The sequence below is a fragment of the Cucurbita pepo genome, chromosome LG16, assembly GCF_002806865.2.
Source record: "Cucurbita pepo subsp. pepo cultivar mu-cu-16 chromosome LG16, ASM280686v2, whole genome shotgun sequence".
In the NCBI taxonomy this organism is placed as follows: Eukaryota; Viridiplantae; Streptophyta; class Magnoliopsida; order Cucurbitales; family Cucurbitaceae; genus Cucurbita; species Cucurbita pepo.
Window position 1 is genome coordinate 1229297 of NC_036653.1, and position 19981 is coordinate 1249277.

General features: G+C 33.5%; 1 protein-coding gene and 1 non-coding gene across 2 annotated transcripts; one reads left to right on the forward strand and one right to left on the reverse strand.

Annotated features, from left to right (window-relative positions):
• Nucleotides 1–1392: 1392 nt before the first annotated feature.
• On the reverse strand, nucleotides 1393–4806 carry LOC111777731 (terpene synthase 10-like). The gene is made up of 7 exons (XM_023657445.1): nucleotides 4597–4806; nucleotides 4223–4493; nucleotides 3701–4076; nucleotides 3045–3263; nucleotides 2716–2854; nucleotides 1833–2078; nucleotides 1393–1701 (listed from the first exon to the last, which is right to left on the reverse strand). The coding sequence occupies exons 1-7, from the start codon at nucleotides 4804–4806 to the stop codon at nucleotides 1393–1395; spliced, it is 1770 nt and encodes a 589-aa protein (XP_023513213.1).
• Nucleotides 4807–19386: 14580 nt separating this feature from the next.
• Nucleotides 19387–19526, forward strand: LOC111777926. Its single transcript, XR_002812449.1, has one exon. It is a non-coding gene; the product is annotated as a small nucleolar RNA Z247 (small nucleolar RNA).
• The last annotated feature ends 455 nt before the right edge of the window (nucleotides 19527–19981 follow it).

Genomic DNA, 19981 nt, shown 5'->3' on the forward strand with positions numbered 1-19981 from the left:
ATCCAAATTGTCCATTAGAGAATAAATGATACTTAGGTAGAAGATTTAATTACAAATGTAAAATAAACTATTGACCTAGTGCAATTACGAACACCTTATGAATGACTGATTTGCCCGTAATGCTTATATCCATAAACACAACTTATCCTAACATTTATAAGAGTTCAAATATAGGTAATAATGAGTGACATATAGTTAATAGATGAAAATTAATTGATTAAAGATTTTTTTTTTCATGGTACTTTATACTGGCGGGTCCTAAGGTCTCCATGTTAACATTAAATGGTAAATTTAGTTGAAAGAAAGAAATAAAAAATTGAAAGGCTCAAATTAATATTTAATACATTTGATATATCATTTGAAGTATTAAAGTATTAAAATGTATTTATTGTATTTAATATATTAAATATTAAAATAAAAAAATGTATGAAATTCATAAAATATATATTTGAATACTTATTCCAATATGTTTTAAATAAAATTAAGAATTTTTAACATACTATATTATAAATAATATTTTAAAACTCACTAATATTCTCCCTAAATCCTACAAATAAATATCGAGGGATAAGTCATATGGTCATTCTTCATAAGTTCTCCGTTGTCGATATACTCTCGTTCTTTCAAGAGACACTCACAAGATAATTGTGACAGAATCACAAGAAGGATGATCTTAGAGACGAAGTTACGTATTATTAGAACACACCAAAAAGGCTTGTCAACTACGCTTTCTATATGATATAGTTTTTGCTCATGCTTTATATTAGTTTCTAAAAATCGAATCATATCTCATATTTTTAATACCCTTCATATAAATTGATGTGATAGCTAATGTATAAATATTAATGATATCTTTTGAGTTGATATCAAGAGTAAATTGAGCTTTCAAATTTTTACAATCAGGTCACCCAAATCTGTTTAATGAATCCAAAATTACAATCAAATCTATTCGGTTTCAGAAAATTAACTCAATCCAACCTAACCTAAAATGTTAAACCAACTCAATCCTACCCCTATAATTCGGGTTGAATCGATTTAGATGTCGAATTGTCGAGTTTAATGTACGCACCTAATTAGGTGTTGCATTAATTTATATCCTCCATTCTATTAAAAGAATCTCCGAGAATATTTTTCATAAATAACTGTCAAAATGAACTAAAAATTTTTAAAGTCTAGCAAACTAGCCAAGATGCATGGCTTAAACCGTAGCGACGAATAACAATCAAAATTGATTAGGAAAAACTATGTATTATAGACTTGAAGAAGTAAAAATAAGTATGAAGACAAGTACCAAGAACATATATAATGTCTTAACACAATTTTAATAAAACCACTGTTGTCTTACCATCACACATTTAGTGATTTGGTTGTTATTAAAATGACCTTAGTCCATTATCCACTATATGAACGAATGGAAATAGGTCGAATAAGTAAAGACGCTATATCTTCATTTGTTTCTTGGTGTCCTAGACCATGTCCATCTCCATGTTGATAGATGCATTGAGCCATTTTAGCAAGATTTTTAGCTATCTTGATGAACACAGGAGGGAAGACAGAGTTCTCGACATCAATCTTATTTAGCTTCTTCCATGTCTCATCAATCAAATGCCTAACATGTTCACGAGCTTTACTCTCTGAAGCTCCTGTGTCATTCATGTAACATTGTACTGATTTTGGAATATCACCTCTTTTTATTTCATCCTGAATGAAGTTTATCCATCATAGGATCATGTTAGTTAGCAAAAGATAACCTACTTGTATACTTAACTTGCACTTATTTCAATAAGAAAAAATGATTTTAATGAAAATAACAAGACTGATTGTTCACATACCGATGATGTTCCTAGATCATCAGCAAGTCGCACAATTGTCGAAGACCAACGAATTATATCAGCATATTCTACCAAGCTCTCCATGTCTTGGAGCGTTGGGGATGTCACGAAAACATATGCATGAATTAATATAACTGGTCCTGATATTGAAATCCACGCATTGTCTAGATATTCTTCCAAGGTTGGTTTATATCTCGAGTGATACCACCTAGCCTCCAACATATAAGCTTTACACAAATCTACCCACTGCAAAATTAAATTTTTTATAAAATAAATTACATAAAATTTTTTGTTGATCTTAATCAAATGCAAAGTTAAAAGTCAAATTCATACCAATTTCTTGAGGTATTGGATCACGTTAGTTCCTTTTGTCTCTTAGTGCGTCAAAAGCCATCTCATTTATAGAATTGTGGAGAACAAAAAAACATATTTTCATATAGTCGGGAAGTTGATCCACTGCACCAACATCCCACCTAAAATCATAATTTCAAAGAGAACTACGTATCAATATATTTTGAGATTAAAACCGGCCTAGACTATGCATACAAAAGTTTTGAGGCTTATTTTCTACCTTTTATATATATATATTCAATGAAAAACAAAGAGAAGTTCACAAGCAGTTTAAACATTTCATTCTTTGTTATAGATTTATCAATTGCTTACCTCTCTACAGCANTGGTCCTGATATTGAAATCCACGCATTGTCTAGATATTCTTCTAAAGTTGGTTTATATCTCGAGTGATACCACCTAGCCTCCAACATATAAGCTTTACACAAATCTATCCACTGCAAAATTAAATTTTTTATAAAATAAATTACATAAAAATTTTGTTGATCTTAATCAAATGCAAAGTTAAAAGTACATTACAATCAAATTCATACCAATTTCTTAAGGTATTGGATCACGTTAGTTCCTTTGTCTCTTAGTGCGTCAAAAGCCATCTCATTTATAGAATTGTGAAGAACAAAAAAACATATTTTCATATAGTCAGGAAGTTGATCCACTGCGCCAACATCCCACCTAAAATCATAATTTCAAAGAGAACTACGTATCAATATATTTTGAGATTAAAACCGGCCTAGACTATGCATACAAAAGTTTTGAGGCTTATTTTCTACCTTTTATATATATATATTCAATGAAAAACAAAGAGAAGTTCACAAGCAGTTTAAACATTTCATTCTTTGTTATAGATTTATCAATTGCTTACCTCTCTACAGCATCGGTAAAGAGTTCGAGTTCATCTAATGTGCCATAGATATCATAAACGTCATCTATACTTGTGGTCAATGCATTAATTTTTACGCCCATTCTTCTAAAATATGAGAGTTCAGGTTCAAATCCAACACCCACGGTCCAAAAGAAATTTTCCATCAATCTATCTCTTGCAAAGCTCAACTTTTTGCCAAATCCAGTACTCCTCCACCAACTGTTCATATATATATATATACAAAAATATATGATAAAAAATATTAATATAATTAAATTTACTACAGTATAATAACATAAGTATTTAAATTATTGTTGATATAAAATGATATTGAAAGTCTTGTATTTAATTTTTTCTAATTTTATTTGCTTTTCAATTAATATTAATTCTTGATTCAACAATAAGCTTTCCTTTTTTTGGGACAAGCCTAGCGATCGGTCAACCGACTCTTGGATTGGACTTGTATCAAGCTCGAGTCATAGTTTAATCGACTTTAGGGCTAATCTCAATGCTAAAGCTGACTTACGCTTGAGATAGACTATTAAAGAATTGACATAATTAAAATTTACAACAATCTATCAATCTAAATTTAANAAAAAAAAAAAAAAAAAAAAAAAAAAAAAAAAAAAACCACAAACAATTATTAATAGTCATACCTTGATGCGTATTTTAGATCTTCTTGGTGGATAGATTGCACTCGATTGAAATCTAATTTAGCAAGTTCGAGAAGAATAGGGTTCATATCCTCTTTTCTCTCGTAGATATCAATGAACCATCTTGTATCCAATCTTGAAAGTCGCCAATGTATGGGAAGCTCCAACGCATGTCTAATAATGGATGCTTCATATTCATCCTTGCAAGATCTCATATAATTTTCCAAATAGTTTATTGTAAAATGTTTTGCTGTCTCTAAAATGTTCTCCCCTTCTGTACATAAAAATGAAGCTTCATACAAAGATAATATTCCATTTAAATCCTCGTAGAGTTGTTTGCTAAAAAATTTCGTCTCATCCTTGAAGTTATTGAAAACCTCTGTCATTAAAATAAAATGTCGTTAAATTAGATAATATGCATTGTCTAATGCAAAATAATCGGAGTATTAAATTTTCAAGTTAACATTTTCACGTGTCATTAGATTTGATATTGACATAAAAAGGGAATACTCAGTTAGTTAATACCTTGTGAAACACTGAGTCCATGTTGTCTTAGAATTCTAAATTCAAGTGAGGTTGCATATAGATTATTCTTTTTCCAATCATCACTTTCATAGCTCTTCTCATATGTTCTTTTCAACAAATCATTGATCTCATTCTCAAAATGGTATGAAATTCCAAGTCGTTGTAAGGTATCGATCAGCTCGAGATTCTTTAGAGGATCGTCTATTATTTGGTTTATCATCACATCTACCTCTTTCTTTAGCTCATTGAAGCGTTCTACATATATTTCTCCCTGAACACAATATACATATCCACAAATAATTGTTAACTCTTTTTAACATTAAATGTAAAGAAACAAAGTAAACAACCAATTTCAATATTTCTATCAATCATACCTTAAATTCACTATTTAATGATTGAATGTACTCATGTTTCCAAATAGGAGGCTGGTAATTTCCAGATCGTCGTATAATAGTTTGATTTGACACGATTGCAACGCAATTTACTTTTACAGTAAGAGGGATAAATGAAGAGTTGAGATCAAAATAGACCCGTTTCATGAAATGATCCGTTGTAAAAGAAGTGAGAAACGGGTGAAGAGCCATTAAAGAGAAGAATAAAGATGATGTTTTTGATGAACTCAAACTTTGTTGGTTAATATATAGATGAACCAAACACTATTTTGTTCTTCAATATTAGTTTTTTTTTTTTTTTTTAATTCAAGATTATGCAACTTGCTATAATTACTAAGAAAAATAAACACTTACTATATTTATCAATAAAAAAAAACGCAATATTTATGTCTGCCTTCCTTCTTACTTTATTGTCATTGGATTGTTGAACAATTTGGGCATAAAATCATCATCATTGTTGAACTTTAAAAACGTTTTTAAATCATAATATATCCTTTGAAATGACTCCATCATCTTTTTCATTATTGTGAATTACTATTTCTAGTGCTAATAATTCCGAAAGAATTATATCTTTTGAAATGACTCCATCTACTAATCTTATTTGTCTTTTTTTCATCATTTAGGTTCTTGTCTATTTGTAATCTATCACTATGTCAGGTTGATCAAATACTTGTGAAACATCGACACGTAGGACACGTTATGTACCGTAGAGAGGGATGATGGCAGGGCTAATCAATATGCCACTATCTCAATCCGATTTAGAATGTCGAAGGTTCGATGAAGTGTGGACTCAACTTGATCTTCTATCTAAACCTCAAGACGTCTTTCATCAGAGCCATCTTCAAGAATATCTTGTCACCTACCTCAAACTCAAGGTTCCTACTTTTCTGTCTACTTTGAGTTGTATGCATCTTGATCATTGATGTTTTGCACGACATCATTGGTAGTTTGAACCAATTCATATTCCTTTAGTAAACATAAGGTAGAACACTGGCCTTCTCATATTACTTAACTATATGAGGTAGGGCACTAACCTCCTCATATTATCTAATCATTTTTTCAGGACGTCATTACCATTTACTAACATTCACATATATTCAGGAGCATCTTACTATTAGGGCTAGAGTCAACAAATTCCTTAAATCTTGAAAGCACTTATCCCAATCTTTGTTGGAAGTGTAAGTAATACTCGTGAGTGGTGAGTCAAACTCGAAACATTTCAACAAACTTTCTAAAGTATCTTGTCAAATAAAGGCAACTTACAACTTTTTATTCATCCAAGACTCATACTTTGAGACATTGGTATAAAGCACACAATATAGGAACACCAAACTACCTCGAGGGCTTATTTCATTGCTCCTTTTAAAACTTGATTAAAATATGCACTACTACAAAATAATCTAGGAACTTTTTAAATATCTAATTCATGAAAAAAAAAAAACGAAGTTGTGCTACCCTAATTTAAGTTAGTGTTGTTCAAGTTTATTACAAATGGAGAAAAGGATCGAGATACATATTTCAAACAAATACAAAAGAACCAACATGTTGTGCGCCAAAAGCGGAACAAATGTACTCACAACACTAATGAACAGAATTACACAAAGAGACACCAAGATATTTACGTAGTTCAGAGAGAAGAAGTTCCCCTACATCCATGGGTAGCAACCAATCACTAATAAACAAAGTCTTAAAAGTGAATAGCTCATTATCACACTACAAAGACTCTCACCAATATGTCACTCAACAAATACAATGTGACACACAAAACTCTCCCAAATCCGGATATCAAATTCCGATATCAAATCCCGATATATAATTAAATCTGTTATGACTAAATCTAATTCAAATAACCAAATCAAATCTCATCCAAATAACCAAACCAAATCTAATCAAAACTTATGACAATTTACAACCATCTTCACCTTGTCATAAGATCTCCAAGTTGATAACTGAGTTGAAATCAAAACTTATGACAATTTACAATACAACATACATAGATGACTAACGCCCTGGGATGACCTCCTCTATGCCCGCACAACTTCCAAATGCTTCCCTATCTCGACTGTCAGTCAGCGAACACCGAAAAAAAAACGAAGAACGGGGTGAGGTACAAAAATACTCAATAAGAAACATACTTATATGCTCTCATTGCATCGAATCTCTAGTATGTTACCATAGGTTTTTCTCTAGGCTCTACGAAGTTTGTGTGAGATCCCACATCGATTGGGGAGGAGAACGAAACACCTTTATAAGGGTGTGAAAACCTCTCCCTAGCAGACGTGTTTTAAAATCTTGAAGGGAAGCCCGAAAGGGATAGTCCAAAGAGGACAATATCCGCTAGCGGTGGACATGAGGCGGTGTGCCAGCATGGACACTGGACCCCAAAGATGGTGGATTTTGGGGGTCTCACATCGATTAGAGAAGGGAACAAGTGCCAGCGAGGACGTTGTGCCCCATAGGGGGTGGATTGTGAAATCCCACATCGGTTAGAGAGGAGAACGAAACACCCTTTATAAGATTGTGGAAACCTCTCTCTAGGAGACATATCTTAAAACCTTGAAGGGAAGCCCAAAAGAGAAAACCTAAAGAGCACAATATCTATTAGCGGTGGACTTAGGTTGTTACTGTTTAGGCCCAATTCTACAGTTATCTAAGCTTCTACGGAGATCTCGAAGTTTAGAGCTGTTCTTTTGGTGCCCATAAATCTACTCTGGGTTCAGAGGTGGTTCACTCATTCAATAGACAATAAATTTTCTCTCTAACGGGAACTACTTTCATGTTCATAGACTTTGTGAGCTTGCATAGCCATTGTAGTGAATGTATGGTATCCTAGATTGAGTCGATACCTCATAATATCTATTAGGAAATTACAACATCTACTGGTCTAAACATCATTTGTGGAAGGTTAGTTGTCGATACTTCCAGCGGGCCATAGAGGTTACTTTGAATAAGGAACTCTCATGGTTTTAAATGAAAGAAAGTATAACCAAAATAGCTCAAAGGGGAAAAGACCAAAGTTAAACGTCTGAGGGCCAATGAGAAGTCCATGGAAATTTTTTAAGCCTAGAACGCGAAAAGTTCGTACAAATAGGTGACTTACTAAATATAAATTTTATACTCATCCCTATTTTCCTTTTTTTTTTTTTCAGGTGTTCACAGGTTGTCGGTCGAGGTGAAAGAACATTTGAGAGTTGTGCAGTCACAAAGGAGATCTTTATAGAGTGTCCGTCAAATATGGATCGGGTTGAATCTTCTTGACATGCGTCACCACCTAACGTTCAATGTGTCGCTCCATTCCTTGTGCAACACATGTCATTTTTTGGGCTTGACATGCTCCTTTGTTGGCTGGTCAACAATTGTCCCCACTCTTTGCGGACACAAGTTCTCCTTCTTGCGGATGCACCTTTTTTTATTTTATTTTTTTTTTATTTTATTATTATTATTATTATTTTATTTTATTATTCTAGATTTTGATCAACTTATCAATTCTTTTTTTTAATTTCTTTAAATTTTATTAAACTCTCTTACGAGATTAATCAACTTGGAACAAAGGTTGTAGTTCTAAGAATATTTTCGAGTAACTTTTAATCCATTATAGAGGAAAATCAACACGACAAACCATGTTCTTAAAAAAGGTTTGTCGAACTTCAACTGGTCCGGTTAAACTTTGGCTTCCATCATGAACCTTATTTGAAATCTCTCCAAAAACAACATATAAAAAGTTTAAATTCTAAACTCTCCGTAAATCTCTCGAATCTCCCGAATCTAGAGAAAAATTGAGAACAAAATCTAAGAAATCTTACCTCTCATTCTTCCTTAATTTTTTATGGCTTTGAATGATTGTATCGAGGCTTGATCTCCACAAAGTTTTGAGAAGGTTTTGTGAAGGAACTCGTACAAGAATCAAACTTTAGGTGCCATGAGGAGGTCTTCAACCGTTACCTCTTTCTTTCTTTTTTTGCTTTTGTTTTCTTTTTCTTCACTAATTAGTCAAGACGGTACCCGTTAACTACTAAGCGGGAAAATGACTTTTTTACCCCTATGAGGTTGACTTTGACCATTATCTTTTCTTTTTTTTTTTTTTAAAAAAAAAAACCACAAACAATTATTAATAGTCATACCTTGATGCGTATTTTAGATCTTCTTGGTGGATAGATTGCACTCGATTGAAATCTAATTTAGCAAGTTCGAGAAGAATAGGGTTCATATCCTCTTTTCTCTCGTAGATATCAATGAACCATCTTGTATCCAATCTTGAAAGTCGCCAATGTATGGGAAGCTCCAACGCATGTCTAATAATGGATGCTTCATATTCATCCTTGCAAGATCTCATATAATTTTCCAAATAGTTTATTGTAAAATGTTTTGCTGTCTCTAAAATGTTCTCCCCTTCTGTACATAAAAATGAAGCTTCATACAAAGATAATATTCCATTTAAATCCTCGTAGAGTTGTTTGCTAAAAAATTTCGTCTCATCCTTGAAGTTATTGAAAACCTCTGTCATTAAAATAAAATGTCGTTAAATTAGATAATATGCATTGTCTAATGCAAAATAATCGGAGTATTAAATTTTCAAGTTAACATTTTCACGTGTCATTAGATTTGATATTGACATAAAAAGGGAATACTCAGTTAGTTAATACCTTGTGAAACACTGAGTCCATGTTGTCTTAGAATTCTAAATTCAAGTGAGGTTGCATATAGATTATTCTTTTTCCAATCATCACTTTCATAGCTCTTCTCATATGTTCTTTTCAACAAATCATTGATCTCATTCTCAAAATGGTATGAAATTCCAAGTCGTTGTAAGGTATCGATCAGCTCGAGATTCTTTAGAGGATCGTCTATTATTTGGTTTATCATCACATCTACCTCTTTCTTTAGCTCATTGAAGCGTTCTACATATATTTCTCCCTGAACACAATATACATATCCACAAATAATTGTTAACTCTTTTTAACATTAAATGTAAAGAAACAAAGTAAACAACCAATTTCAATATTTCTATCAATCATACCTTAAATTCACTATTTAATGATTGAATGTACTCATGTTTCCAAATAGGAGGCTGGTAATTTCCAGATCGTCGTATAATAGTTTGATTTGACACGATTGCAACGCAATTTACTTTTACAGTAAGAGGGATAAATGAAGAGTTGAGATCAAAATAGACCCGTTTCATGAAATGATCCGTTGTAAAAGAAGTGAGAAACGGGTGAAGAGCCATTAAAGAGAAGAATAAAGATGATGTTTTTGATGAACTCAAACTTTGTTGGTTAATATATAGATGAACCAAACACTATTTTGTTCTTCAATATTAGTTTTTTTTTTTTTTTTTAATTCAAGATTATGCAACTTGCTATAATTACTAAGAAAAATAAACACTTACTATATTTATCAATAAAAAAAAACGCAATATTTATGTCTGCCTTCCTTCTTACTTTATTGTCATTGGATTGTTGAACAATTTGGGCATAAAATCATCATCATTGTTGAACTTTAAAAACGTTTTTAAATCATAATATATCCTTTGAAATGACTCCATCATCTTTTTCATTATTGTGAATTACTATTTCTAGTGCTAATAATTCCGAAAGAATTATATCTTTTGAAATGACTCCATCTACTAATCTTATTTGTCTTTTTTTCATCATTTAGGTTCTTGTCTATTTGTAATCTATCACTATGTCAGGTTGATCAAATACTTGTGAAACATCGACACGTAGGACACGTTATGTACCGTAGAGAGGGATGATGGCAGGGCTAATCAATATGCCACTATCTCAATCCGATTTAGAATGTCGAAGGTTCGATGAAGTGTGGACTCAACTTGATCTTCTATCTAAACCTCAAGACGTCTTTCATCAGAGCCATCTTCAAGAATATCTTGTCACCTACCTCAAACTCAAGGTTCCTACTTTTCTGTCTACTTTGAGTTGTATGCATCTTGATCATTGATGTTTTGCACGACATCATTGGTAGTTTGAACCAATTCATATTCCTTTAGTAAACATAAGGTAGAACACTGGCCTTCTCATATTACTTAACTATATGAGGTAGGGCACTAACCTCCTCATATTATCTAATCATTTTTTCAGGACGTCATTACCATTTACTAACATTCACATATATTCAGGAGCATCTTACTATTAGGGCTAGAGTCAACAAATTCCTTAAATCTTGAAAGCACTTATCCCAATCTTTGTTGGAAGTGTAAGTAATACTCGTGAGTGGTGAGTCAAACTCGAAACATTTCAACAAACTTTCTAAAGTATCTTGTCAAATAAAGGCAACTTACAACTTTTTATTCATCCAAGACTCATACTTTGAGACATTGGTATAAAGCACACAATATAGGAACACCAAACTACCTCGAGGGCTTATTTCATTGCTCCTTTTAAAACTTGATTAAAATATGCACTACTACAAAATAATCTAGGAACTTTTTAAATATCTAATTCATGAAAAAAAAAAAACGAAGTTGTGCTACCCTAATTTAAGTTAGTGTTGTTCAAGTTTATTACAAATGGAGAAAAGGATCGAGATACATATTTCAAACAAATACAAAAGAACCAACATGTTGTGCGCCAAAAGCGGAACAAATGTACTCACAACACTAATGAACAGAATTACACAAAGAGACACCAAGATATTTACGTAGTTCAGAGAGAAGAAGTTCCCCTACATCCATGGGTAGCAACCAATCACTAATAAACAAAGTCTTAAAAGTGAATAGCTCATTATCACACTACAAAGACTCTCACCAATATGTCACTCAACAAATACAATGTGACACACAAAACTCTCCCAAATCCGGATATCAAATTCCGATATCAAATCCCGATATATAATTAAATCTGTTATGACTAAATCTAATTCAAATAACCAAATCAAATCTCATCCAAATAACCAAACCAAATCTAATCAAAACTTATGACAATTTACAACCATCTTCACCTTGTCATAAGATCTCCAAGTTGATAACTGAGTTGAAATCAAAACTTATGACAATTTACAATACAACATACATAGGTGACTAACGCCCTGGGATGACCTCCTCTATGCCCGCACAACTTCCAAATGCTTCCTTATCTCGACTGTCAGTCAGCGAACACCGAAAAAAAAACGAAGAACGGGGTGAGGTACAAAAATACTCAATAAGAAACATACTTATATGCTCTCATTGCATCGAATCTCTAGTATGTTACCATAGGTTTTTCTCTAGGCTCTACGAAGTTTGTGTGAGATCCCACATCGATTGGGGAGGAGAACGAAACACCTTTATAAGGGTGTGAAAACCTCTCCCTAGCAGACGTGTTTTAAAATCTTGAAGGGAAGCCCGAAAGGGATAGTCCAAAGAGGACAATATCCGCTAGCGGTGGACATGAGGCGGTGTGCCAGCATGGACACTGGACCCCAAAGATGGTGGATTTTGGGGGTCTCACATCGATTAGAGAAGGGAACAAGTGCCAGCGAGGACGTTGTGCCCCATAGGGGGTGGATTGTGAAATCCCACATCGGTTAGAGAGGAGAACGAAACACCCTTTATAAGATTGTGGAAACCTCTCTCTAGGAGACATATCTTAAAACCTTGAAGGGAAGCCCAAAAGAGAAAACCTAAAGAGCACAATATCTATTAGCGGTGGACTTAGGTTGTTACTGTTTAGGCCCAATTCTACAGTTATCTAAGCTTCTACGGAGATCTCGAAGTTTAGAGCTGTTCTTTTGGTGCCCATAAATCTACTCTGGGTTCAGAGGTGGTTCACTCATTCAATAGACAATAAATTTTCTCTCTAACGGGAACTACTTTCATGTTCATAGACTTTGTGAGCTTGCATAGCCATTGTAGTGAATGTATGGTATCCTAGATTGAGTCGATACCTCATAATATCTATTAGGAAATTACAACATCTACTGGTCTAAACATCATTTGTGGAAGGTTAGTTGTCGATACTTCCAGCGGGCCATAGAGGTTACTTTGAATAAGGAACTCTCATGGTTTTAAATGAAAGAAAGTATAACCAAAATAGCTCAAAGGGGAAAAGACCAAAGTTAAACGTCTGAGGGCCAATGAGAAGTCCATGGAAATTTTTTAAGCCTAGAACGCGAAAAGTTCGTACAAATAGGTGACTTACTAAATATAAATTTTATACTCATCCCTATTTTCCTTTTTTTTTTTTTCAGGTGTTCACAGGTTGTCGGTCGAGGTGAAAGAACATTTGAGAGTTGTGCAGTCACAAAGGAGATCTTTATAGAGTGTCCGTCAAATATGGATCGGGTTGAATCTTCTTGACATGCGTCACCACCTAACGTTCAATGTGTCGCTCCATTCCTTGTGCAACACATGTCATTTTTTGGGCTTGACATGCTCCTTTGTTGGCTGGTCAACAATTGTCCCCACTCTTTGCGGACACAAGTTCTCCTTCTTGCGGATGCACCTTTTTTTATTTTATTTTTTTTTTATTTTATTATTATTATTATTATTTTATTTTATTATTCTAGATTTTGATCAACTTATCAATTCTTTTTTTTAATTTCTTTAAATTTTATTAAACTCTCTTACGAGATTAATCAACTTGGAACAAAGGTTGTAGTTCTAAGAATATTTTCGAGTAACTTTTAATCCATTATAGAGGAAAATCAACACGACAAACCATGTTCTTAAAAAAGGTTTGTCGAACTTCAACTGGTCCGGTTAAACTTTGGCTTCCATCATGAACCTTATTTGAAATCTCTCCAAAAACAACATATAAAAAGTTTAAATTCTAAACTCTCCGTAAATCTCTCGAATCTCCCGAATCTAGAGAAAAATTGAGAACAAAATCTAAGAAATCTTACCTCTCATTCTTCCTTAATTTTTTATGGCTTTGAATGATTGTATCGAGGCTTGATCTCCACAAAGTTTTGAGAAGGTTTTGTGAAGGAACTCGTACAAGAATCAAACTTTAGGTGCCATGAGGAGGTCTTCAACCGTTACCTCTTTCTTTCTTTTTTTGCTTTTGTTTTCTTTTTCTTCACTAATTAGTCAAGACGGTACCCGTTAACTACTAAGCGGGAAAATGACTTTTTTACCCCTATGAGGTTGANTTTTTTTTTTTTTTTTTTTTTTTTTTTTTTTTTTTTTTTTTTTTTTTTTTTTTTTTTTTTTTTTTTTTTTTTTTTGTGAGTTTCTAGGATTTTTCTAATCATTTTCCTTTTTAAGTCATCTTCAAATCCCTCCTCTAAAACTTAAAATAATAATAATAATAATAATAATCTTGAAAGTTTAAACTTAAATTAAAAAATCGAGTAATTAATTTTTCGTCGGGACTCCGGTGTTACAACATCCGTACTTGCATACCTTGCAAGACTTAGAAGCACTTAATGCTTCCTTACATTTACTATGTAGGTGCGATCAAGGGGTCTCCTACTTCTCCCTAGTCGATCAAGTGGTCACTCCCNACCTCTCTCTAGGAGACATATCTTAAAACCTTGAAGGGAAGCTCAAAAGAGAAAACCTAAAGAGGACAATATCTGTTAGCGGTGGACTTAGGTTGTTACTGTTTAGGCCCAATTCTACAGTTATCTAAGCTTCTACGGAGATCTCGAAGTTTTGAGCTGTTCTTTTGGTGCCCATAAATCCACTCTGGGTTCAGAGGTGGTTCACTCATTCAAAACACTATATTTCTANCCTCCTGTGTCACATTTGCGTTGTGAGACTATTAGGACTAGGCTGATTACCTTGTTAATTTATATGTAATAGTACACAAACTTCAAATGCATGACTAAGTTGGTAAAAAGACGATATACACCAAGATTAGAACGAAGACATACATATTACCCTTAAATTTAACAACATATCAACTTTGATACCATTATCCCTAATTTTTATCACCCTAGTTTTCTATAAAGCTTCGTATTAAATAGTGGGGTCGTGAACTCAAGAAGTAAGATGTTACTCAATCTTGAATGATCGAATAAACTCTTGTTTCGAAACATGATGTTTGTAATTTCTAGACCATCAAACAATGGTTGGATTAGACGTTCTTGCAATACCAACTACTTTAACGATAAGACGGATAAAAGAAGAGTCAAGATCAAAAGAGGCTCGTTTGATGAAAAGACTTACCGTAACAGATCCACTAATGAAGATTGTCTTGTTGAACTTTGTTTTTTTTTTTTTTTTCAATAATTACTAGATAGAAAATCAAAATCCACTCTTCACGTTCATATGTAATGTTTTTTTTTTTTTTTTAATTCAACATTTTGCAACGTGGTATATTTATTATATAAAAATGCTATATTTATGTGGGTTTTTTTTTCTTACTTTGTTGTCATTATATTGTTGAATAATAAAAGCATAAAATCATGATCATTGTTGAACTTATAATTGGTAAATAATTATTATATCCTTTGAAATGACTCCATATCAAAAAATCGAATTCTCCATTAATATTGAGGATTATTATATACATTAAATAGATTACAAATAGAGCTACATGACTGATTGTTATCTTAAAATATTATAATGATTGTCCATATATACTTCCTTCTTATCAATATATTGCTTTTAAAAGAAAATACTTNTCATGATCATTGTTGAACTTATAATTGGTAAATAATTATTATAGACTCCATATCAAAAAATCGAATTCTCTATTAATATCGAGGATTATTATATACATTAAATAGATTACAAATAGAGCTAGATGACTGATTGTTATCTTAAAATAATATAATGATTGTCCATATATACTTCCTTCTTATCAATATATTGATTTTAAAAGAAAATACATTTAAAATGGAATTCATTCGTTACAAGATAAAATTCACTTCTTTCGGTATAGGAAAATTAGATGAGTAGTTCCGTTGTTGATTTTATGACTTAAACAATGGAGCTCCCTACTCAAAAGGGATTTTTGTTTAGGGTTGGTTCATAATTTAATTGTTTATAAGAGAACAAGTGGTATTAATGGTGAAATATGTAATTAGAGGAGAAATGCACTTCTGACTCAGTTGTAGTTATGAACCATTCGTGAATGATCGACTTACCTATAATTAGGGGTGTACACCTAACTCGTCAATCCAAGAACCCAACTCGAATTATAAGGGTTGGGTTGGGTTTAAAAGGACTTCGGATTCAGGTTGGGTTCATTTTTTGGAACTCGATCCGTTTCGGGTTGGGTTCAGGTTCAAATTTTAAATTATTGGGACAATCCGACCTAACCCAAAAACCATAAAAAAGGCCCAAACCCACGCATCCCGCCCATCAAACAACACCCCCGCCACGTGCCGCACATGTACTATTCAAGGTGCAGACTTTCCCCCTCTTCTTGGATACGATAAATTATTTTAATTGTCTCTCTCTCCTTCAACGGGTAGACTTTCTCTCTCTCCTTCTAGGTGCATACTTTCTCTCTCTCTTCATCAATCTGATTGTGGTTCGCTCATCTTCATCATTCTCATCTCACAGCGTTCATCTTCTCTGTTGACGTCATTCTCATCTCGGATGTCAATCTAGCTCACTGGTCACCTCTTTATTCTCCATCAGACTCTCTTCTCAGCTCCCATTTCTCCACTCGACGTCGTCATCGACTGTCTCTCTGCTCGCCTTTCCGTTCCATTTCCGTCAAACTTCTACACTCTGTGTTTCTCTTCGAACTTCTCCGCTCGACAGTAGGTTATTTCTCCACTTCTTGTCTGTTCTTAGTTTGGAACAACCTGAAAATAGATGGTTGAATTGGGTTGGGTTGTAAAAATTTTCAGGTTGGGTTGGGTTACCAATCCAACCAACTCGAACTTTTGGGTTGGTTCAAATAAATCCCTCAACCCACTCGAACCATGTGCACCCCTACCAATAGTAACTATATTCATGGATAGAACTTGTTCTAAAATGTATAAAAGTTCAACTATATGTCTATAGTGGAGTGACAACTATAAAGGAACATTTATTAATTAAAGATTTTACTTAATTAATTTTATGTCATTTTAATTTAAAACATATAGGTGACTGAATTCCCATGCTAATAAATGGTCACTTACCTAAAATATATACCTANAAAATTCACTTCTTTCGGTATAGGAAAATTAGATGAGTAGTTTCATGGTTGATTTTATGACTTAAACAATGGAGCTCCCTACTCAAAAGGAATTTTTGTTTAGGGTTAGTTCATAATTTAATTGTTTATAAGAGAACAAGTGGTATTAATGGTAAAATATGTAATTAGAGGAGAAATGCACATCTGACTCCGTTGTAATTATGAATAACTCGTGAAGGNTTTTTTTTTTTAATCTCAAAAATATCTTTGATGTAATGACCTTAAATTTTATACTTAACTTAAAGTCGCTGCTATATACAAATCATGGATATTTAATGCGAAAATAATTCAATTGAAACTTTATAATAAAATTAACCTTAGTCTTGTATGCTTCACTTAATGCCTTAAAATAAAACATTACAAAATAAATAAATAAATAACATAAAGTAAAATGTCCTATACTAACCTATATTCTAATAGATGAAAATGCAATTAACCTATAGTATTCTATAANTATATACCTAAACTTTCAAAAGTTTCAATTATGCCCATCATTTTTTTTTTTAAATCTAAAAAATATTTCTGATGTAATGACCTTAAATTTTATATTTAATCTAAAGTTGCTGCTATATACAAATCATGAATATTTAATGCGAAAATAATTCAAGTGAAACTTTATAATAAAATTAACCTTAGTCTTGTATGCTTCACTTAAGGCCTTAAAATAAAACATTACAAAATAAATAAATAAATAACATAAAGTAAAATGTCCTATACTAACCTATATTCTAATAGATGAAAATGCAATTAACCTATAGTATTCTATAATCTACTAATAATTAAATTCGAAACTAGTTTGAGAGATCTTATTATAAAAATGTATGACTCACGTCAATGCAATATGGTCACATGAATAAATTATATCCCCAAAGACCAAGAAAAGTTTTTCAGCATGCTTTAACCTCACTTGCATGTATCTCGAAAAAATTCTTCAAAGGTCACCCAACATAGTATAGCTCCAAAGAAACCACAATTAACTTTGGAGTTCTTATGACTGAATCACTCAAAATGAAGGTGCACCTTTGTTGGTATTGCCACTAACTTTTAATTCTTTTAAACCTTTCTTAGACATTCTGTTCTTAAGATTGCTGTTATTTGAACGTGATCTTAGTTGATTCATGTACCTCTTTTTCTTGAGTATCACAATTAAAAAAATAATAATAATAATAATAAATAAATAAATAAAGAGAATTTTGGTAGAAAAGAAAAGGCAAATGGTCTTTGATCTAGTCACCTAAAGGCATTTTTCTTTCGAAAGCTCATTGTCCTAATCAAGAAAACTAGGAAACAAAACATTGTCATAATCTAACATAGGACTATAAAATAAGATGAAATGCAACTAACTTAACATCGGTTCCTTGATCTTCAAGCATTGTGTCTGTCATTCGTACATGGAACTCTTATGCCCCTCACACGCAAGTAGAAGAAGCAAACTCGTGCATATGCGCGGGTTAGGTTCATCAGTTGGGTCGAGTTCTCGTGCAACCCCATGCACCTTTGAATCCAGACTAAAGTGGAAATAGAAATTTCTTCCCCGTTTTTCTCAATATGATGTGTGGCTTCACTAGCACCCGATACATGTCATAATCCTTGCCACTTATGATCGTCCATTCATCGTCTTACACATTTCTCTCTATTTTTTTTTTTCTTTTTTTCATAGCTTTTACCAGGTAGCTCGACGAATTAACTTGATTGTTACATCAAAGTTGGAGAGTTTTAATTCATATATTTAAAGAGATTTTCTTGTAATTTTTAATCAACTACAATAAGAAATAAATGTGCTCAAAGTTGATCCAAAAATAGAAACCATACAGTTTTTAACTTAAGCGGGAACTCAAACTTTTGATCCCAACTCTAGCTTCCTTCGCAAAACTACAAATTTCTTCCAATAACAACTTATCAAAAATTTAAAAGAGTTGCTAATTTATTCGGGGATAGTTCAAACTCATCTCTTGAAATCTAAGTCAACCTATATGAGTTCATGGTGTTAAACGTAGAATAGATCATATATGTATATAGTAAGATAATCTAGTGATATACTAGTTTGTTACCAAATCTATGATTTACAGGTTTGTTACCAAATCTATGATTTTATGGTTTTGTAACCAGATCTATGATTTACTGGTTTGTTACCAAATCTATGATTTAGAATATAATGTTCATTATACACATCTGTAAATACATGAGGTCGTGACCCTAGGTCATTGTGCCATTCAACCTAACATGGTATCAAAGCCAAGGTTTATTTTTTAAATGTCTATCATATCTTCTTCCTCCTCTCCATCCACCATCTCCAACACCGTCTCAACTACCATGGCGACCTTTGGCCCAATCCCTCTACACCATGCTGTCACAATTCGTCTAACCAAAAACAACTTCATCATATGACGCGCCTAGCTCCTCCCCTACCTACGGAGTACGAAGCTTATGGGCTACCTCAATGGCACCAATGTCGCACCTGCCAAGCTGGTCCCTTCCTCAAATTCTGCTGATGTTGACCTAGTCTCTAATCCGGCCTATAATCAGTGGTATGATTAGGATCAACAGGTCCTTAGCGGCCTTCTCTCCTCCATGTCTGAGGAGATTCTTCACGATGTGGTTGCCGCTACTACGTCCAAGGAGGCGTGGAATACCCTGCAACGGATGTTTTCGTCGTCAACTCGTGCACGCACTATTCAGATTCGTGTTGAGCTCTGCCTTGCAAGATGATGATGTGATCGCGTATCTTCTCACTGGTCTTGGCCCTGACTATGATCCCTTCGTCACTTCAATGACTACCAAGAGTGAAGCCCTCAGGCTTGATGATGTGTTTGCACATCTAATGACGTTTGAAGCTCGCCAACTACAACACCAGGCTGAACTTCAGTTAAATCCGGGATCTTCTGCCAATTATACTGGTCGTGCTGAACTTCAGTTAAATCTTGGATCTTCTGCCAATTATGCTGGTCGTGGTGGTCAGCGAAGAATCGTGGGCGTAGGGATCGTGGTCGTGGTCGTTGTCAAGGTTATGCACCCTCTCGTCGTGCTGGTGATCGTCGTGGCACTTATGCTCGTCCTTCCTGCCAGATCTGCGGCAAAGTGAGGCATACTATTATCCGTTGCTGGCATAGGATGGATGAGTCCTATCAAGATGAACCTTCTTCTGCTCCTCCTACAGCACTGGCGGCTACTTCCTCTTACAAGATTAACCCAAATTGGTACAGCGACACAGGCGCTACGGATCATATCACCAGTGACCTGGATCGTCTCGCTGTGTGTGAACGCTATCATGGAGGTGAACAAGTTCAAGT